The 22,376-nt window shown below is 45.7% G+C and overlaps 1 protein-coding gene across 3 annotated transcripts in view; it reads left to right on the top strand.

The window, feature by feature from the left end:
• LOC146866615 (E3 ubiquitin-protein ligase RNF170-like) overlaps nt 1-22,376 on the top strand; it is a 557,133-nt gene that overhangs the window by 61,724 nt on the left and 473,033 nt on the right. Inside the window, exons 1-2 of one of the 3 annotated variants that reach the window (XM_085636636.1) lie at nt 13,813-13,912; nt 15,551-15,709. In XM_085636636.1, coding sequence (XP_085492762.1) covers nt 15,573-15,709 — 137 coding nt within the window. In that variant the 5' untranslated portion in view covers nt 13,813-13,912; nt 15,551-15,572. Of the gene's footprint in view, nt 1-13,812; nt 13,913-14,220; nt 14,378-15,550; nt 15,710-22,376 lie in introns of those variants that run through there. The other 2 variants (XM_085636634.1, XM_085636635.1) reach the window with 2 other exon arrangements.

The raw sequence follows: 22,376 nt of genomic DNA, 5'->3' as shown, positions 1-22,376 counted from the left end.
GTCTGCACTATATAACACTGCAAAAACACAAAATAATAAGTGTTTTGCACACTTCTGTCATTGGGCTATATTTGGGCTATATCTGGGTGATTTTGGGCTACATTTGGGCTCTTTTGTCTCCGGTGGCCATCTTGGGAGATTTATTTGTTATGAAGTTTCCTAATTTCCTCATGTACTGCAGTCTCCTCAGTCGGAAATGCTTTCAGTTTTTTACTTTGATTCCATCATGAAGGTATTCAGATATGTCACACATTTGCCATGAATTCTGAATGTTAGCACTCTAGTTGCTCATTAGATCACTGTAGTAAAACTACTGTTCACCATGGAAGTCTGCTCCTGGTATTAAAAGTGCATGTTTCAGTCTGCATGTCAGAATTTTTTAATGAAATAGAAGAGGATTTGAGAAGTCACTCAAAATGTGCCCTCATTTTCTTTCTTCAGCATTAATCATAATTTCTATGGCAAAATGAACCCCCTCATTGTGTTCCTTTTTAAATTAAATGTTTTAAGTGTTACCAGTTTATTCCAATCAAGATGGCTTCAGGTGTGCCATACTTTTGTCATAATGAAGACAGTAAGTGCTCTAGTTGTTTTTAAGAACATTCTTGGACATTCTGTCATTGGGCTATACTTGGGCTACATCTGGGTGATATTTGGGCTACATTTGGGCTCTTTTGTCTCTGGTGGCCATCTTGGGAGACTTATTTGTTATGAAGTTTCCTAATTTCCTCATTTACTGCAGTCTCCTCAGTAGGAAATACTTTCAGTTTTTTACTTTGATTCCATCAAGAAGGCATTCAAATGTGTCACACATTTGCCATAAAATCAGAATGTTAGCACTCTTTTTGCTCATTAGATCACTGTAGTAAAGCTACTGCTCACCATGGAAAACTGCTGCTGGTATTGAAAGTGCATGTTTCAGTCTGCATGCCAGGATTTGAGAAGTCACTCAAAATGTGCCCTAATTTTTCTTTCTGCAGCACTAATCATACTTTTTATGGAAAAATGAACCACCTCATTTTGTTCCTTTTTAAATTAAATGTTTTAAGAGTTACCACTTTAATCCAAGCAAGATGGCTTCAGGTGTGCCATACATTTATCATAAGTAGGACGGTTAGCGCTCTAGTAGTTCTTTGGAACACTCTGGAAAGCTGCAGTAGAACACAAAGGAATCAACTGACAGTCTCTGCCCTTGTTGGATGTACATGTTTTACTGAGAATGTCAGACTTCATTCTCACATGACTGAGAAAGATAATGTGAATTTACAGAAAATAAGCTCTCAGTTTAGCTTATAGATCACCTTCCAAACCTCTGTGGTAAAAGCATGAGAAAATATTTTTCTCTCAATCATGATATCCCAGCAGAAGGCTTTTTCACATGGTGAAATCACCTTAGAACATACCACAATTCCTAAAATGAGTATGGTACCATCAACAAATGATTTATAATGTAACTAAAGTCTTAAAATCTTCTATTAACTGCAATGCTTTTTAATGAGGTGCTATCATGTATATTGGTCCCAAGATGGCTGCCAACACTTCTTGGATGAAGTGCTGACAGCCAATCAGATCTCAGGATGAGATGTGTGGTTAGGCTCCGCCCACATATATATATTGATTTAAATGCTATTTTCTCAGGAACTACTGAACAGATTTACACCAGACCTACAAAAGGCACTTCCTTGACCTGAGGACTACCTCTCTGCCAAATTTCAAGTAACTCTGTTCAGCCGTTCGGGCTGTAGCTGTGTCTAAAGGTCCTATGGAAAAATGCATGGGAAAAACGCGTTTTGGGACCCCCCTTTTTTCTCAGCCCCCGCTTGACGAATCCCCCCGAGACTTTTAGGGTAGGAGCGGAGCATAGCGCCCCACCTATTTTGAAAATTTCGCGAGGATTCATTGACCGGCGCCAAAGTTATTCCAAATAGAATGTTGCGAATTTCCTATGGAAACAGGGTCCTAACTATAACTATCTACTGGCGACCGCCAGTAGATAATTCACTGAAAAAACCATAGGTTTCACACACGTTATAGTTAGGAATTAGCATTTAAAAAACCTTGCAAATTCACTGAAAAAACCATAGGTTTCACACATGTTATAGTTAGCTGGACATTTTACTGATAAAAAACCAATGAAATTCCCCCGTTATAGTTACTGTAGGCAACTATAACTCACGCGACCGTAATCCTCTGCTGATGCTAATACTGTATTTAGACACTTATTTGCCCATGTCTTCTTCCATTAAATTTTAGCTATACATATATTACAAATATTTTTTTTTCATAAAGACACATATGTCATCAGCAGAGGATTACGGTCGCGTGAGTTATAGTTGCCTACAGTAACTATAACGGGGGAATTTCATTGGTTTTTTATCAGTAAAATGTCCAGCTAACTATAACATGTGTGAAACCTATGGTTTTTTCAGTGAATTTGCAAGGTTTTTTAAATGCTAATTCCTAACTATAACGTGTGTGAAACCTATGGTTTTTTCAGTGAATTTGTACGGTTTTTTAAATGCTAAGTTACTTTACGCCATTTGTGGCGTGCGCCCCCACTTAACGCAGTTCGTTCCGTGCGCGCACGGTGCGCTTCGCGCACCGCGTGCCCACGTTACGCTAGATGGGCCATGAACGCACGATGCGCTTCGCGCACCGTGCGCACATGGAGGACACATGAAGAGCATCGTTGGGACAGGTAAAATATATGTTTTGCATTGGATGTCACGTCACTGTACGCGTACGGTAAGCGCACCGTAAGCGCACCGTAAGCTGGCTCAGATATATATATTGATTTAAAGGCTATTTTCTCAGAATCTACTGAACAGATTTACACCAAACCTACAAAAGGCACTTCCTTGACCTGAGGACTACCTCTCTGCCAAATTTCAAGTAATTCTGTTCAGCCGTTCGGGCTGTAGCTGTGTCTAAAGGTCCTATGGAAAAATGCATGGGAAAAACGCGTTTTGGGACCCCCCTTTTATCTCAGCCCCCGCTTGACGAATCCCCCCGAGACTTTCAGGGTAGGAGCGGAGCGTAGCGCCCCACCTATTTTGAAAAATTTGCGAGGATTCGTCAACCGGCGCAAAAGTTATTCAAAATAGAATGTTGCGGATTTCCTATGGAAACGTGGTCCTAACTATAACTACCTACTGGCGACCGCCAGTAGGTAATATATAATCTGCAGAGTGTGGGTGTCTGTGCTGGGAATGAAAGAACTTTCATGTTTTCAGTTCCATGTATGAGAAGATCATCCAGTCCAGGTTTTTTCATTGCATGCTGGGATTTGTGTTCTAGTTGTTTAACCTATTCTAAAACTAGGACTACAGGTCTCCAAATTCAAAGAAAATAAATGAGCTGGATGAAATACTCACACATGGAATTAGGAAGCTTGAGAGTTTGGGGTGGGGGGTCTGCGCTGGAATGTATATGTGTGTGTTTGCATCTGTTGTATGTGCAGGTGGAGTCTGTTTGCTGGGGCTATGTCTGTGCAGGGTAGTTTTATGTGTGCACGCTGGGTGCGTATGTTTAGGAGTGGGAACTTCTCTTATAGGTAGAGGGTGTCTCGAGGAGCGTATGCGTCATTGAACAAAGTGTGCGCATCTTTATCTATACAGGTTGTATCTCTTTACAGCACTGGGTAATGCTCTCAGAGATAGTTACTAGCTCCAGCTCGAACGGGGCTGACAAATTCTACTTCACCTGTTTTGGATTAGCAACATTTCCATTCACCTACACATGGAAGGAAAAGTAGGAGGGGAAGAGGAACAGCATAGAATGGTGATTATACGAGTAAACCAAGGTTGGGACTGAGAAAAAGGAAGAAGAGCAAAGAAATTTGTTTTTGTACAGCAGACATGTTAAACCTAATTACATGGAGGCGCTCTCGTGTGTGATAATGTAGAAAAATCAGGCTCTGTGAAATTAAACATTTGCCTAGGGTTTCACAGTTTGAGACCAGTTTATGGGTAAAATACATTATTGTTAGGTCAAGTAGATTACTTACGTCACTAGACCTGGTCTGGTAACATTTTTATAATTTTTCGTGGCCTGTAAAAGTTCCAGAAAGCAAAGCAAGAATTCAACTGGATGAACTACTTACGATTGTATCTCGGAAATTCCAGACCTCTGCATTGCTTAGTATTATACAGAAAATAACACACCCCATGTCAGTAAGACACACAAAGCCCTTTTGCAGCGTTCCTGTAATACCCTGAGCTCTGTGCCTAAAATAGCCTAATAATAAATGTAATTTTATTTGAGCTTTCATCTAAGCTATTACCAAAATAATTACCAGGGAACTGATGCCCATCCACTATGTTTTGGTTCAGACAGTTTTTTGTTTTTGCTACCATAGTTGATTGAACTACGCTCTAAACGGGAATTTTCAGAATATGGTACTAGGAGTTGAAGTAAATTAACTTTGGAACAGTCTGTGTATATTGGCAAACAATGTGTTGGGTGGTAAAATTAGTGTAGAAATTCACTTGAAGTAAAAATGGAGGAAATAATCTGGTACTGGAAATCTTAGTGTAGCAACTGTAAGCAAGCTGTCTGAAAATAGATTAAGGGGTACACTGAACTGAAATTCCCTCTGGACCAATACAGTGAGTGTGACTGGTGGCAGGATTAATAGCTTACCTGGTTGCTCCGCCTAGCCTTCAGCAGGGTACTCCGATCTTGTTTGTCATTTGCTTGTTAACTAGTGGCAGAGTCTCAGCAGAACACATACGGGGTCTGGAAGTGTTTTGTGTGCTCATGCTGGATGGGGACCTGGGGCGTACAGGAGTCTTAACACTGAGCGACCTGTAACTGCCTTGACTCCATCAGAGGTCCCAACTTCCATATTTCCTGGGGTGGAGGATGACTGAGCTTTAAGGCACAACCTTGGACATATACAACATCAGACCAGAACTGATATGGAGTAATGAGGGTGCTGTAAGTGAGCGCAGAGTTAAAGGCCTCACTAGCAGAGATGTGATGGTTGGAGAAGGCAATGTAAAACAAGCATTTGAAAAGGAAATTGGTCTTGCATTTTGAGAGTTAGAGGTATTAGTGCTGTAAATTAGAACGTTTTACCCATGTGTTTTGGATTTAAGTGATATATGTGGTGTGGAGTGAAATACATGGTTTGGAATTGTTAGTGGTGAAATTGTGTGTGGTGAAAATGTGGAGTGAATTTGTGTAGTGGAATTATAGGGCATAGTATGTAATGGAAACAAGTAGATAGTAATCGATCAATCAATCATAGCATTTATAAAATGCACTACTCACCCGTGAGGGTCTAAAGGCACTGGGGGTGGGGAATGCTGCTACTGCTCGAAGAGCCAGGTCTTGAGGAGTCTTCTGAAGGTTAGCAGGTCTTGGGTCTGCCGTAGGTGGGTGGGGAGGGTGTTCCAGGTCTTGGCGGCGAGGTGGGAGAACGATCTGCCACCGGAGGTCGCTCTTCGGAAGCGGGGAACTGTGGCAAGGGCGAGGTCGGCAGAACAGAGCTGGCGGGTGGGGGTGTAGAAGCTGAGTCGTCTGTTTAGGTACGCTGGTCCGGTGTTGTGGAGTGCCTTGTGTGCGGAGCTTGAAGGTTATCCTCTTGTTGATGGGCAGCCAGTGCAGGTTTCTCAGGTGGGGTGTGATGTGGCTGTGGCGAGGGATGTCGAGGATCAGGCGTGCAGAGGCGTTCTAGATGCGTTGAAGCCGTTTCAGGAGTTTGGTCGAGGCTCCTGCGTAGAGGACGTTTCCGTAGTCCAACCTGTTGCTGACGAAGGCCTGGGTGACCTTCTTCTCGTAAAGGTGGGGATCCACTTGTAGATCTTGCGGAGCATGCAGAGGGTGTTGAAGCACGAGGAAGAGATGGCGTTGACCTGCTTAGTCATGGAGAGGGTGGAGTAGAGGATGACCCTTATGTTGCATGCGTGGTCAGTGGGTGTTGGAGCTGTTCCCAGTGCGGTCGGCCACCAGTAGTCGTCCCAGGCCGAGGGGGTGGATCTGAGGATGAGGACCTCCGTCTTGTCTGAGTTCAGCTTCAGCCGGCTGTTCCTCATCCATTCGGCGACGGCCTTCATTCCTTCGTGGAGGTTGGTTTTGGCGGTGTGGGGGTCCTTTGTGAGGGAGAGGATCAGCTTTGTGTCACTGGTGTAGATGATGTTGAGGTCGTGCTTTCGGGCGACGTGGGCGAGCGGTGCCATGTAGATGTTAAAAAGCGTTGGGCTGAGGGATGAGACCTGTGGTACGCCGCAGATGATCTTGGTGGCTTCGGAGCGGAAGGGGGGGAGGCGGACGCTCTGTGTTCTGCCGGAGAGGAAGGAGATGGTCCAGTCCAGGGCCTTCTCTTGGATCCCAGCGTCGTGGAGGCATGTGCGTAGTGTGCGGTGGCAGACCGTGTTGAAGGCGGCTGACAGGTCCAGGAGGATGAGGACCGCGGTTTCTCCGTTGTCTAGCAGGGTCCTGATGTCATCAGTGGCAGTGATGAGGGCGGTTTCGGTGCTGTGGTTGCTGCGGAACTCAGACTGGGACGGGTCCAGGATGCCGTTTTCCTCGAGGTAACGGGTCAGTTGTTTGTTGACGGTCTTCTCGATGACCTTCGCCGGGAACGGGAGCAGGGAGATGGGCCGGAAGTTCTTGAGATCATTATGTGGTATTAAGTGTACTGGAATTATGTGGGATGTAATTATGTGGAATGGCATTTTGTGTGGTGGAATAGTATGGCGTGGTGTTTAATTATGGGGTATGCTCACTATTCCACTTCTGCACCAGGACAGCATAAGTGGAATGGTGGGCATTGGCAGACAGTTAGATTCTGAGTTTGCTGTTGTGCTGAGCAGATGAACGGATCCTGGCTCCACATAAAGGAAGGAACCAGTTAACCAGGCCGGAGTAGCAAGTCTGCTTTATCATCTTCTTTGCTGCACGATAGTGTGTTGCCCGGGCAGGGAGCAGTGTGCTGAGTCTTTGGCTCTCCCTCCTACAGTGCTGCCTGATACATAATTGAGTCCACGGACCCACCAAATGCACACACCATTGTACATTAAGGCCACCCCACAAAGTGACTCCCTTCCCTCAACTACTCTCTCATCACTGACTGCTGCCAGGAGGATTAAATCGGTGAGTAATGCATGTACTTCTCAGAACAGTCGTGTTGGGTGTTCTAGTATTGTGTTCTGGCGTTCTCTGCACGGAACCTGGAATGTAGGTTCCGTGCAGGGAATGTGGAACGGATTGGGACGGCAGTTGCTGCCGGGGGAACTGTGTTGCTGGACAGAAATAAAGGAGCTCATCGACAACCTACCTCCCTGCTTCTTTTCATTGGCGACGGGCTGGTCCAGCATCCAGTCTTCCTCCATGTGGATTCCGTGATCCTGCCATGCTCATGCTGTGATTTCCGTTGGTGTGGCACACACGAAGTATTGGACTTCGTTGGGATCGCGGACCCGGAATCTTCATCTGTTGCTTCTCTGCCAGCGATCTTTAGGGGTGAGACGTTTTTTGACTTTCTCGCCGTTTCCTGTTCTTCTTTGTGCTTCCTTCGGCGCGTAGATCGACGCGCGGCGTCAGCGCGAGCGTCATCGCGTGCTTTCCACTCCGTGTTTACTGTCTCCTTGGCAACCGTTGCGCTTCGGTCACAGGCTGCAAGACTGTTTTAGCGTTAAAGCGTTTTTGCGCTTACATCTATCTGCTCGTGTTGCTAAGGGGATGTCGCCTTGAAGTGCCTTCTTCAACAATAAAGACTGGAAATACAGTACGCTGGTAGAAATGAATGGCTATGTACTCATGAAAGCAGTTTCTAGTAAATAAGACATTATTCAACGTTTTAAAGACACTCTTAATAATTGCAGGAAGATTCAAAGCTGTTAATTGCAAGTGAGTGTTTAATCTTTAGTGGCAGCAACTCACCCACGCTAGATTAACAATGGACAACATTGCTGCTCCACCTCCTTTTCTACAGTTACCTGGTCCCCCTCCTATGCTATGGCAACAATGGAAGGCCACTTTTGAGGCTTATCTGGAGGCAATTGATGGTGATACTTTCACATCTAAAAAAAAGAAGGCCTTACTTATGTACAATGTAGGTGCTGAGGCCAGGTCAATTTTGCAAACCTTACCTTTGGAGTCGGTGTGGACGTGCACCAGCGGAGGTGAAGATGGTGATTCTCTAATTGTTGATGACTATGCCTCATTAGTAAAAACCCTCGACAAAAGATTTAATCCCAAGCGCAACGTAGTTTTAGAACGGCACAAGTTTTTGCAGCGCGCACAGATGCCTGGTGAATCTATTGATGACTTTGTTGCTGCTCTTAGAATTTTGGCCGTCAAGTGTAATTATAGGGAATTTCGTGATGAAATAATTCGCGATCAACTCATTGAACGCACATGCGATAAGAAAGTTCAGCAGAAACTCCTATCTTCTGATGATCCTGACCTAGAGACTGCTCTTATTTTAGCTAAAAGTGTTGAACATTCGCAACTGTGCATGAAGGAGTTAAATACACCTGTATCAACATCTGAACCTACATCGGCATCTGAAGTCAAGCTAGTTACCACGAAAGCTCCCGTTAAATCAGTCACTAACAGTACTAACAGTACTAACAGAAATGTTTCCCGGCCACCATCCGTACCTAATTCTCAGAAAGCGAGAGTTGAGCAACATCCTTCATGTTATCGTTGTGGTAGCACTTCTCATCTGGGAAATTTTAAATTTTGTTATGCCATAAATCAGACTTGCTTCAAGTGTGGGAAGAAGGGACACTTAGCACGTATGTGCAAAGCAACTCTACCCCAGAGGGTACCCCCACGCACTGTGAGGGCCATTGAAGAGAGCTGCGTGTATGAAGATGATGAATGTTATGAACTATTAATGTTATCTTCGTCAGCTACGATTGAAGATGGGGTTGTAGAAATAGCTTCCATCGGGGAGGGACGTAGAAGGAAAAGTCCTGTGTGCACTATTAACGTGAATGGAAAAGGCATGAAGTTTCTTGCCGATTCTGGTTCCCCTTTTACCCTCATTAATGTAAAGGATTTTAAAGGTTTGGGTGACATTCCAATAGCTCACTCCGGTATAAAGATTTTTGCTTATGGTGGCAAAAGAGTAAAGGTGTTAGGCAAATTTAAGGGGAACTTAGAATTCAAGGGTGATTGTGTGGTTGGCATTATATTCATCGTGGAAGAGGGTGCAAATTTGCTAGGTTGGGATGAACAAGGTGAACTTGGAATCATCCTTGATCCAAATCATGCTGACATGGTTCTATCCAAACGGGAAGCTAAACAATATTATGCTAGTCTGTCGGAGGTTGCTCCTGTGCACACTATTACAACTGATGTGTGTGTTGAGAATGACTGGATCAAAAAATATCCTGAGGTTTTTAATGGAAATTTGGGCAAACTAAAAGGTTTTCAACACCGCATTGTTCTTAAGGAAGGTGCTAAGGCTGTGGCGCACAAGGTACGGAAAGTACCGCTTAGCATGCGTAGCGAATTGAGACTTGAATTGGAACGGTTACGCAGGTTGGGGGTGATTGAAGCAATTGAAGGGTCTGAATGGTTGTCACCCATAGTTTTAGCGCGCAAAGCCGATAAGTCCCTCAGGATGTGTGTAGACTTGCGCGATTTGAATGCTTGTATCTGGGTGGACCGCCAACCTCTACCGAACATTAATGAGATGTTGTCAACCTTAGAGGGTGCAAAGTATTTTTCTTCCCTTGATATATCTTCTGCGTACCATCAAGTTGAATTGTGCAAGGACTCCAGACATCTTACATCATTTGTGACTCCTGATGGTGCTTTCCGCTATTTACGTATGCCGTTTGGTTTGGCATCAGCTTCTGCAGTGTTCCAACGTCTCATGGGTAACTTGTTCAAAAACACTGCGGGGGTGGTGTTCTTCCAGGACGACATCCTTATTCACGGAAAGACCATACAGGAGCACGATGCTAGGGTCATGCATGTATTAGATATAGTCAAGTCTAGTGGGTTGACGTTAAGAAGAGATAAATGCAGATTTCTTCAAGAGGGGGTGGATTACCTTGGTCACCACATTTCCGCTAAGGGGGTAGAACCAAAAATGAAGTTACTGGATGCCATTAAGGATGCACCTGAGCCTGTAAACAAGGATCAATTACGCTCTTTTCTAGGGCTAGTTGAGTATTATGCGAAATTCGTAGCCAACTTTTCTGATAGAACGGTATGTCTGCGTGGTCTTCTCAAGAAGAATACGAAGTATGTCTGGTCTGCTCAGTGTGCATCTGATTTCAAGTCACTCAAAGAGGCCATTGTACAGGCGCAGCCACTTAAACTTTTCAACATCAATGACCAATGCATTGTCACCACCGATGCTAGTAATGTTGGTCTTGGTGCTGTTTTGATGCAAAAGAGGTCGGACAATAGGGAAGAAATTATTGCTTTTGCTTCCAGGACACTTCGCGGCGCTGAAGCAACCTATTCTACCATTGAAAAGGAAGCATTAGCGTTATGGTGGGGTGTACAGTATTTTCGGAATTTCTTGTGGGGAAATGGTTTTGTTCTCAGGACTGATCATAAGCCTTTGGTGGATTTGTTTACCACGAAGGGTGGTGGTAGGGCGACGCCTCGCATTGCTAAGTGGCAGTACAGACTAAATGAGTTCAATTATCATCTGGAGTATGTTGCTGGTGTGAAAAATTGTGTGGCTGACTGTTTGTCAAGGTTGCCTATTCTTGAAGATGTTGTTGAACCTGCAAATGATCTTTTGGAGATGGTGTGTGCGGTTGGCACTGTAGCTGGTACGGGAGCTGCTTTATCAGAAGTTGATTGGAAACTGGCCATTTCTGAGGATGTTGAGCTTGGTAGGGTAATTGATTTGGTAATTCACGGTTGGCCAAACAATACTAATATTCCTTCGGAGCTAATTCCTTATTCAAGAATTAGTGATGAGTTGTCTCTGGTTGATGGGATTTTGCGCAGGGGTGGGTTGCTGGTTGTTCCCTTGTCATTACGGAAGAAAGTTTTAGACCTTGCCCATGAAGGTCATTTGGGCATTCGAGCTATGAAGCGGAGGGTGAGGAAAGATTTTTGGTGGCCGGGTGTTGATAGGTCCATCGAGCATTGTGTCAGGGATTGTGGTGCGTGCGTGCTGAGAGACAAATCTCAGGTAACGTGTCCGTCCTCTGTCAGCCCCGTTGTAGTCAAGGAGACACCATGGTTTAAATTGGCTTTTGATGTGGCTGGTCCATTCAGTGGTTTGGGGGCTTCTCCCAAATACGTGTTAGTTTTGATTGACTATATGTCCAAGTGGCCAGAGGTTAAATTTGTGGATGGTATCAACTCTAGTGTGGTTATTAAATTTTTGTTGGAGGTTTTCCTTCGGGAGGGATTTCCAGAAGAGTTGGTGACAGACAATGGTACGCAGTTGGTGTCTACTGAGATGCAAAGTTTCTTGAGCAAGCATGGCATCAAACACACACTTACCTCCCTTTACCATCCACGCAGTAATGGCTTGGTTGAGCGTTTTAATCGTGTCATCAAGGAGCAGCTACAGTTGGCCTCCATAAATGGCCTTGATTGGAAGGGTGTGATTTCGGATGTGCTTTGGGCAATGAGAACTACTCCACATTGTAGTACTGGAATGTCTCCATTTTCATTGTTAAGGGGGAGGGTTGCGGGTTCCAAACTCAACAAAGATTGGATGCTTAGGAAAGTACTAGATCCACTAAGGCTAGGGGTTGTGGCTGATGTTAGAGCTGCTACTCAAGCCAAGTATGGTTCCATTTGTCCCAGGCAGTCTTCTGTGTGTGAGGGCGATTGGGTAAGGATCAAGAAACCAGTTATTGTTCGTAAGGGTTTCTCTCGTTTTTCTGCTCCTGTTAAGGTTAGTAAAGTGAGAGATCATGTGGTTGTTCTGGAGAATGGGAAAGTCTGGAATAAGTCTGCTGTTGCAGTTGTGCCTAAACCTAAAGTGGAGTTTGTAAGAAGCAAATTTGGTGTAAATACTCATAGTGCAATTCCAGCTCCCAGCATTGTCAATTCTAGGGATCGCACGTTGGGAAGTAACCTTGTTCCTCAACAGGGTCTCATGAAGACCAGGTTTCTTCCTTCCAGAGCTAGGTCATCTCCTGTTAAGTTACAGGATTATGTTAGATTTTGATTTTCTGTGTTTTGTAATAAATGCACTTTCTTGTGGGTTGTTATGGTTTATGTATTTAAGGGTGTGTGGTTTTTTTTTTTTTTGTGAAGGGAGGGGGGTGTGTTGGGTGTTCTAGTATTGTGTTCTGGCGTTCTCTGCACGGAACCTGGAATGTAGGTTCCGTGCAGGGAATGTGGAACGGATTGGGACGGCAGTTGCTGCCGGGGGAACTGTGTTGCTGGACAGAAATAAAGGAGCTCATCGACAACCTACCTCCCTGCTTCTTTTCAAGTCGCCTCTCCATGCTCAGACCTAAGGCAGGTTGCAGTCGACACTCCCCTGACTGGACATCGTGTCCAGGGAGTCGGCGTTCATGCTTAAAAAGTGGTATAAATCGGAGTCGCCGGTATCAATTGTGCAGCCAGTGTAGTGGCACCGGAGCCATAAGATGTAAGGGGCCTGAATGTAAAGTCTACTAATTGGAATGTTTTTGAGTACCTGCAGCCTCGCAGCTGATTAATGTGTATTAAGCAGGATACTAGTATATGCATATGCAAACGACGGAGTGTAGCTTGCTCAGTTCAAAACCTTCTTTTTTGTTGAAATCTACAGATTATGTATCACATGTGGAAAATATATAATTGGCTGATAGAATTGAATCGGTGTACTCTCAAAGAGATACAATTATAAATAATTTTATTTGCATTTGTATCAAGTAACAAATCATAATGACAAGTGATGGTACAGAAAATCAACACATTAATTTTTTTGTAAATTACATCGTACTGAAAATAACATCATAAATTGTTTTTCGAGCCACCGTTTGTTGTATTGTATATATTGTAATGTGTTGATTTTCTGTACCATCACTTGTCATTATGATTTGTCTAGGTCTTGCCATTTATGTTATCTATGACCTGTCTTCACTATATTTATGTATACATTGCTAGATTAGACATTAATACATCTATTTTTTACTTGCTACAAATAAAACGATTTATAATTTTATCTCTTTGAGAGTACACCGATTCAATTCTATTAGCTTCTTGTGTCAATTCAGACTTGCAAATTTAAGCTAATTGTTGCCTAGGAATGTTGTTTCTTTATGAGTTATTTCCCTGTTCTAGGAGCACCTAACATTTACAGGGGGCCCTTTTTTATACATACACTGAAAATACATAATTATGCAGAAAACTCTGCGGCCGCAAAATTCCCTTCTGCTTATTAGTAGCCCGACCCTGACAGCAGTGTCATATTGTAATGAATTCCGGGCCCCATGCCCTGCAACAACAGTAGATGCAGCGGACGTAATATAACACTGAGCCAAAAAGTGCACAGCTCTCACCCTTGCATCTAATGCTATTGACTTTTAACCACTTTATCCAGACTCTTCCTCAAAGCAATGTTACACAACAAATGTGATGCTCTGCCCATCCTCATATTCCGCTCGAGATATGTTTATTCTGCAGGTGTAGGCTCTCCGAGGAGCTGCGTGGGTCCGAGAGTCTCTCACGTAACGGCGCATGACACTGTACTTGCCAGAATCCTCAGCGAGCACCGACTCTGTCCCAAGAGGCGTTTTACAGCCGAGTTCGGACTCTTCCGGTATTGGGAGGACTTCTCCCTCGCCATAGGCTCCCCGAGGTTCAGCCCTCCTCTTGTAACACAGCGCATTTCCCAGCACCTGCCACTCAACTGACAGGAATGGCTGAAGCCCGCCTACCTCGGAACATCAGACCAGAGCAGCTGCACGCAGAGCCATTTAGTGCTCACCATCCTCCTGCAGTGATGCGTTTCTCTTCATTATAGGTTACGTTGTAGGTATGGAACAAGGTATTGAGTTGGTAAACAAAAAAATGTCTATTCGGCCTGCCACCTTATAAATGGCCATCGCTGCCACAATATTTCCATTGTTAGGTGTCGGACAATAATACACTGCAAGTGTTTATTCAGCCGATCGTTGGTTGCTTAAGAGCGATTCTTTATTCAGATGCCCGCGGAGGAATGGTTGAAGGAAATGCTATAACGTAACATCCACGTCCCAGGCCGGCCACCCTAAAAGTAAAGACAAACGCAAGAGGCTGGTGAACGGGAAAAGCAGCTTGGCTCGGTGTGCTGCTGCACTGTCTGATTATTCCGAGGGAAGCAGACAGCAGACAGACACTCCTGTCCGCGAGGAGCAGGGGCTAGGAAAATAGACCGCTGTGGAGAAGTCAGAACTGCACGAAAGCATATAGCGAGGAGCAACCTCCTAGGCTAGAACCGGTGTAGCCGGGATCCTGGAAGGTAAAGTGTCACGCGCCTTTACATGAGTGCTTCCCAGATAAAGAGCTCATCGAAGAGCTTGGCACTGCAGCAAAGAAAATTAGAGGCGGGCTAGTCAACAAATTGAAGCTGACAGAGCCGACCCAGTGGTCTGTTTTGGAGTAGTTTCGGGAGTAATGATGGTGACATCCACCACTGCTTCTCTTCACAGATTCATTGTGTGGAATGTGCCTTTTACTCAAAATTATTTAAGTTGTTAATCGAAACTGAAGGAGATGGCTTACCCAAAGGCCCATAAACAGGGATGCTAACATATCCCTTGTACTAAAAGTATTTTACTGAAACACAATCCCACATGACTGACTGCGGTAGAAAGACTGAGCCTTTTTCCGTGCTGGATCTGGCCCTAATAAACCCTGCACTGGCTCTTACTTTGATTTCAAAAGAAAGCAGTAATTTTCGAAGGTAGTGCATTTGCATATTAACTTAAGTCAGTGGAATATTTAGATTGCGGAAATACTTTCCAAATTGAAACCACTGTCTTCACGCCAATCCACCAAGCTTTAAAGAAAGATATTGCTGCTAAACCATATCTACCATAATTTACAATTCATTTAATTAACCTATTTAGTAAATCTTCCTCAGAGCCCCTTTTAGCCGTTCTTTCTGCTTTACAATTGATATTCACTTCTGTTCAGAACAAACCGTGCATATTTAGTTTGCAGATTTAGGACAAGACTTAGTTCATTGTAGTACCTAGCAAGCTTCCCAGAAATCTAGCTCGAATATATTTAAATATACCCTGGATTTGTAATCCCAAATGAATACGTTATCTTCTTAATAAATGCAAAGACAGAAGTATCACATGAGCCTTGCTGTAATAAAAAACGCTTAGTTTACGTGTACGTCTGTAAGTCTTGGGTAGTTATGTCTTTTGTATGACATTGCATTGATAACAGTTTTGCTAATATGCTGTTTATTTTTAACTGTATTGTGTGCAAAAGGACCTCAGTGTCCTTCTATCATCAAGAAATGCTCAGACTATTAAAACATCAGTTACTCACCTATTCAGAATAGCAACGTAAGGGTAATATATGCAGTCACTGCTACTTGATGATTGTCCCATTTGTTGTGCTTTTATTATATTTCAGCTTACTTTTATTTCTGATTATTATTTGCTTTCTTTGTTTTTAGAGCTTGATGTTTGAAGCCTGGAATGGCAGAACATCATGAAGAAGTTCGAAGTTTGAAACTAAACGAGGAGTCATTTATCGAAGGCATAAGTGATCAAGTGCTGGTGACTGTTGTTCTTAGTATTTCGTTCATTGCTGCAGTAGTGTACCTACTGTTAAGGTGAGATGTCATGTAGACATATGAGTGCTTTTTCCTCTACATTAAGGAATGCCGTTAATGATGATCGAGTGAAAACTTAGTGGGGGAACGTGTTATCACCTGCAGTGCGCTGATATACAACTGTGTCTTAAATACTCAGCACCACCTCGGTGCATCAGCAAGTAATCGCTCCTCAAAAAGTATTGCAGTGTTTGGTTTAGGTAGGGAGATGGATTTTTACTAGTTTTCTTAAACACTGTCCCATCAAAACTTAAATATTGCTAGCAGGCAATGCGCCTACATGACTTTGCCCGTGCTCTACTGTTATCACACTACACGTTCGAATATTTTATGAAGGTTAATAGCCTGATTATAGTTTAGGGGAGCAGCCCAACTACAAACTCACCTGCGGAGCCTTGCCACGATACTCCATTGCCGCCACCGCCAAGGGTCAAACGGTCACCAGTATCTTCCGCGTCGCCGCCCCGGGACTGCAATTCCCGGCAGCCTCAGCGGCGGCGCGACGTGGTGACGTGCAGCAAGCGCCAGGAGGCGCATAAAACCACAGAGGGACCGGCAGAGCGGGGGGGAGCAGCCCAACTACAAACTCACCTGCGGAGCCTTGCCACGATACTCCATTGCCGCCATCGCCGCCACCGCCAAGGGTCAAACGGTCACCAGTATCTTCCGCGTCGCCGCCCCGGGACTGCAATTCCCGGCAGCCTCAGCGGCGGCGCGACGTGGTGACGTGCAGCAAGCGCCAGGAGGCGCATAAAACCACAGAGGGACCGGCGGAGCGGGGGGGAGCAGCCCAACTACAAACTCACCTGCGGAGCCTTGCCACGATACTCCATTGCCGCCATCGCCGCCACCGCCAAGGGTCAAACGGTCACCAGTATCTTCCGCGTCGCCGCCCCGGGACTGCAATTCCCGGCAGCCTCAGCGGCGGCGCGACGTGGTGACGTGCAGCAAGCGCCAGGAGGCGCATAAAACCACAGAGGGACCCGCTTCGCGGGACGCGCCGGGCTAAGCCCGGGCAAAGGGCGGGCCGTCTGTGGCCGTCAGGGGCCGAAGGAGGCCGGGCCGGGCCATGCCCCTTTCCTCTTAAACGCAAACGAGTCTAGGAGGATGCCCTCTCCAGGACCGTGCAAATCCACTGCCAAGGAAGGGGGCTGCAAGGCAGGGTCGTTGGACAAGTACTTCAAACCTACTAAAGAAGATGTAGGTAAGGAAAATTTATTGGAGAAACGCAGGGCTGAGCGGCGGCGCTCCATTGATTCAATGAAGAATACGCCCCTGCCAGAGATCATCCCGTATCCCATTACCCAAGAGGATGGCATGCCCCCACTTAGCCTAAAACCTCTGACCCCTGAGGACTTCCCTCTCTTATTGCAGGACACCCCCACTTCCCCTGAGTTGGCCCCTGGAAAACTCCTAGATATAACCCCTTCAGGGACTTGTTCTACCCCTGTTAATCTGGTCACTCAAACCCCACCTCCGCATGCAGCCAAGAAAAGTAAGCCTAAACAAAGAGTTGAGGTAGAGTTGCACAGGCCCCCACCGAGTAAACGTAGTAAAAAGTCAACGGGGGGCAGGGGGAAAGCCAAACCGTCGCATCTAGATTTCGGAAAAAAACACACACTTGTACCCCAGCCTGGGAGGGATAATAAGATTGCCCCCACTGCTCTTCTCTCAAAGGTCTCTAGTCCAACTAGAGCTACTATTCTAAACATCCCAGTGGCTGATACACCTAACTCTTCTACAGCTATAGGGAGCTTAGAATCGCTACTGCGTTCTCTTCTACAGCCCATTAGCGATAGTTTGATAAAAGTAGAGAGTAGGCTCACTTTATTGGAAACAGCTCTTACTAATCTGAACACCTTAGTTAGTAAGCAATCCAATAACACGGGACCTTATCCCTCCGCAGGAAACCTTACTAAAAAAGGAATTACGAAGGGTAACAACAAAGTCTCCCTCCAGAGTGCGACTACTGCCCCTCCTTTGCAACCATTAATGGCTGTCTTAGACCAGGCACCGCGCTGCAATGTATCAAATAGGCCCAGAGAGACAATGAATTCTGCCTCTCAAAGTTCCCATTTGGGGACTATTGACGGCAATCTAGAAGTTGGTGGTATCTCTCTACCCTCCCCGGGTCGGCCGGCTCCAAGTCCACGGAGACCAGACTTGCCGCCAGAGGCTAATAGTCTAACGGTGGTCCTAGCAGGCGTCCCCCGCCTAAGACTAGGGGAGAACGAAGATTACCAATCACTAAAATATAAGGTCATTAAATGGCTGAATTGGAATCGACCCCTACCGTCCCATTTTAATAATGAGATTATTATGGTAAGAAGGGTCCCCTGGTTAGGTAAAACTAGGAAATCAATAATAGGGGACTGTATCCTGACAAGCTTTAAGGACCCGGGCACTGTGCGGCACATTTGTAAAGGAATAAATAGGTCACTGGACTCTACTATCCAGACCATGCCAGTATCCTTTTTTTTCCCCCCTACCCATATGCACCACATCCCGACACAAGATGAGTGGGTGAGGGTGGAACACAGACATAGATACAGGGATCATGTACAACGTCCAAATCTTCAAGTGCAGGACAGGCCCTACTTCCATTTTAATCGTTTTAATTGCCTGAATGGTTTGGATGGGGTTGATTGACTCTCTAGTTACAAGTCAATGGCTGTGGATAGTGGTATTTGCAGTTCTCCTAAGTTACCTACCTCGACTGCTGTTGAATTGGAAGGGCCACTGAACAATCTGGCTGTTTTGGATAACTTATTGGCCCATAATGTTATCAACGCCCTTGGAACTCAGATTGACACATCATTGGTGGAGAATGTCCGCAGTAGTCCTTTTGATTTACCGGCCCCTACTGTTAGTACTACGTTAGTATCCCCGATTTCGGTGGAGCCCGGAATTACACTTTTTAATTCTCCTGGTCCGGCACCTAACATCTCCGGATTTTTGAGACTAATCTGCTGGAATATCGCTGGCCTCGCTAACAAACTGGAAGACTTGGACTGGGTAAATTACATCGAGTCGGGGGACATATGTATGTTCCAGGAGACCTGGGCCAGAGAGGAATATGGCCATCAGGGCTACATGTCATTCTCCATTCCAGCGAGATGGGAGGGCAAAGGCCGGCCGTCTGGCGGACTCACTACTTGGGTTGCATCCCACCTGGGTTGTGTGGCAACTCTGATGCCGACCAACTCTGAGGACATCCTTGCAATTTCTCTATTATGGCCCAACCGAGTTAAACTGGTGTTCATTAACATATATTCCAGGCCAATGGGGAATGCAAAGGAATCGCCGACCATAGATGAACTCTCCACTTTTCTAACTGACCTATCGAGTGACTCATACTATGTTGTGGGAGGGGATTTTAATTCTCACTTTGAGCCACTCCCTGGTCTATTGGATGGGTTATCATCTGACGAAGAAGTTAAATGGTCAGTCCCTATGGTGGAAGCCCCACCTCCAAAGGCGTGGACCCCTCTAGCGGTGCAAATCACAGCCCTCACCCTGAAGTTTGGACTCAGAGCTTGTAATGGGCGAATAAAATCTGATATACCCAGTAAAACCACCTACAACAGGCTGGGTAGAGAGTCCCGCCTGGATTATGTCTTGGCTCAAATAGCGAAGTGGCCGACAATCCAGGACTTCAGGGTGATGGATAGGTCTGATAGCGATCATAACGCACTTGAGCTCGACCTTGTCCATCCTGGCCCCCAAGCACCTTTGAATAATGTGGTAGAAAACACCCCTGTACTTCTCCTTGAAAACAACCGCAGAAGGATCAGGTGGGAGCACTTGGCCTCGAGCAAGAATAAACTCCCTAGGCTCTATGATGGGATAATTCCCATTTTGGAAACTGTGGGTTGCTTGGACGCCGAACCATTCAACAAAGACTCCCAGGGTAAATTATACAAAGCCCATGAGGAACTCATAAAAGCTGCGGCACCCCATCTCACTTGTAGTCCGCGAAAGGCAAAAGGGGGGCGTCCAGGAAAAACACTATGGTATAACCTGGCCTGCAGAAGGGCAAAAACTGAGCTCCTCAAACTAATCAAGGAGGGTCTTGGTGGGGATACCCTAAAACAATGCAGGCGAGTTTATAAGAAACTCACTGCCCACGCTAAGGCAGAATGGGAGGAAGAACAGTGGGAAAAACTCACTAAGGCACTAGCAACCCAAGACCATCGGTTGTTCTGGAGGATTGTGAATGGGGGGTCGGGGAACTTAAAATCGGCACTAGAGCCGAATATTGCTCCTGGGGTGTGGCAGGCTCACTTTCAGACTCTATATAGCCCTGACTCGGAAGAATCCCCTGTTGCTGATGCGGTAGGCTTCCCGGATTACGAAGGGGAGCTGATAACACTCGGTGAAGTGATTGCTGCCATTACAGGACTTGCCCCTGGAAAGGCGCCGGGACTGGACGGACTACCAGGGGACTTGTTTAAGCAGGGACCTGCTGTATGGGCCCCTTATCTTACCGCCCTTTTCAATGGAGTTATTGGTGGTATGGAGATCCCTAGTACTTGGCTGGGGGCTGAGGTGGTCCCTATCTTTAAAAAGGGCTCACCTCTCCTCCCAGCCAACTATAGACCAATCAGCTTGATAGACGTGACGCAGAAGCTGTTTGGTAGGGTGATGTTGAATAGGCTACAGGACTGGATTGAGGAGGTGGGAGCCCTTAGCCCTTACCAGGCGGGATTTAGGAGGGGGGTATCCACAGTGGACCAGGTTTTTAGATTGAATCTGGCCTACTGTCGGGTAGCAAAAATCGAGGGCGGTAGTTTGTACACAATTTTTGTGGACCTACGGGCCGCTTTCGATTTGGTGCCCCGGGGGAAACTTTGGAGCATCTTGGCAGAGATGGGCGTCCCCCCGGACATCCTCTTGATCTTACAGAGACTGCATCACAACAACTATGCCCGAGTGAGGTGTGGGAGGGCGGGGGAACTGACTGACAGATTCCCCGTTGACCGGGGGGTAAGGCAGGGCTGTGTATTGGCACCGACCCTGTTCTGCCTCTTTGTCAACGGGGTAATCGCCCATTTGAATGCCACTGAATACACTGATGCTCCGAAATTGAATGGCAGCAGGGTGCCCGCAGTTATGTTTGCGGACGACACCCTGCTGCTATCCAAAACCCCTATGGGTATTCAGAGGATTCTCGACTCCTTTGTGGCCTTCTGTAATGATAGGGGGCTCGAAATCAACGCGGCAAAAACCAAATATATGGTTCTGAACCCGAGGCAAAAACTTCGCCCAAACCCGCAATTGGGAGTTGGACGGCTGGAGAGGGTGACTACCTTTGAATACCTTGGTGTGACTATTAACGAGACCATGACTTGGGGATCCCACCAGAGTAGGGCAAGCCTCAAACTCACGCAGATCACTGGGGGTATTGCTCGTATGATGAACGGTTCATCATACCGTCCATTGGGGGCATTGATCCAGATATATAAAGCCCAGGCTCGGGGAGCAATAATGTATGGGGCGGAAATATGGGGCCACACATCCTGTAAGAGTCTGTCATTAGTGGAAAATAAGTTTATTAGACAGATAGCCGCACTCCCTCCCAGTACTCCGCTCCTCCCCTTGAGGCTAGATCTGGGCCTACGACCATTAGCTGATGAAATAAGCCTGAGACCTCTAGCATTTTGGCGTAGGCTGTGGAGCAGTATCGATCTTGTAGAATACAGGGCGGAATTGGCTGAACTTTTGAAAGAACCAATGGCGCTCAGTATTCCCTGGGTCAAAAACATCCAAGCCATTTGTGTGGGAATAGGGCTCCCCGACCTATGGAGTGACCCGGCGAGAGCCGCACCGAAAATATCCAAAAGGTCCCTGGCTAAGGTTTACCATGAATATAAATTAGACAGGGCTCAAGCTACCCAGGCAGAAGGGTCCCTAGCTTCTGTGTTCATGCAGAGCAAGGATGTCTATAGACTGGAGAGGGTGCTGGATTCCATCTCCCCCGTACTTACCAGGAAGCTGTTTCTCCAATGGAGATACGGCACACTGCCGTTTAGATTTTTTACAAGTACCTGGTCTTCGGGTCCCACCTTAAAGCAGTGTCCGGCTTGTGATGCCATGGAAGAAACTGATTTGCACATGGTTTTCTTCTGCCCCGCCTATAAAATAGCACGTAAATACTGGCTCCTCCCCTTGATAAGGAACATGGGTTGTAGGGAATACGCACCAATGTACAGAATTTTAAAAACTGATCTCTCTGGCCCAATTGTTTTCGCATTAGCAAAATTCCTGACTAATGTTTGGCACACGCGCAACAGAATCTTAAAGGCGTTAGGACCCCTATAAATGTTTTTTTTATCTCTTACAGAGCTTGAATATGTACATTGTACTCATGATTGTTTTCACTTTGATAACTGCTGTTTAATAACTTTTTATCTCAAATTCTGAATTATTTATGTATTTTATGCTTGTATATATTTTATCTGTGCTTTTATGGTCATCCGACCGAAATAAAGCTATCAAAGTAAGTAAAGTAGTTTAACCCCTTAGCTGTTGAGGCTGATCCATCCTACAGTGCTGAGCTATTTTGTTTTTGCTTTTTTTTTTTTACTTCGTGCTTACGCCGCCATAAATGTTTTTACATGTAAGGTATCCACGCTAAATTGCCCCTTGCTTCCCCAACATCAACAAC

Source organism: Triturus cristatus, chromosome 2_1 (assembly GCF_964204655.1).
Source record: "Triturus cristatus chromosome 2_1, aTriCri1.1, whole genome shotgun sequence".
Classification (NCBI taxonomy): Eukaryota; Metazoa; Chordata; class Amphibia; order Caudata; family Salamandridae; genus Triturus; species Triturus cristatus.
The sequence above is the reverse complement of the archived record's forward strand: the minus strand, read 5'-3'. Positions and strand labels throughout refer to the sequence as shown.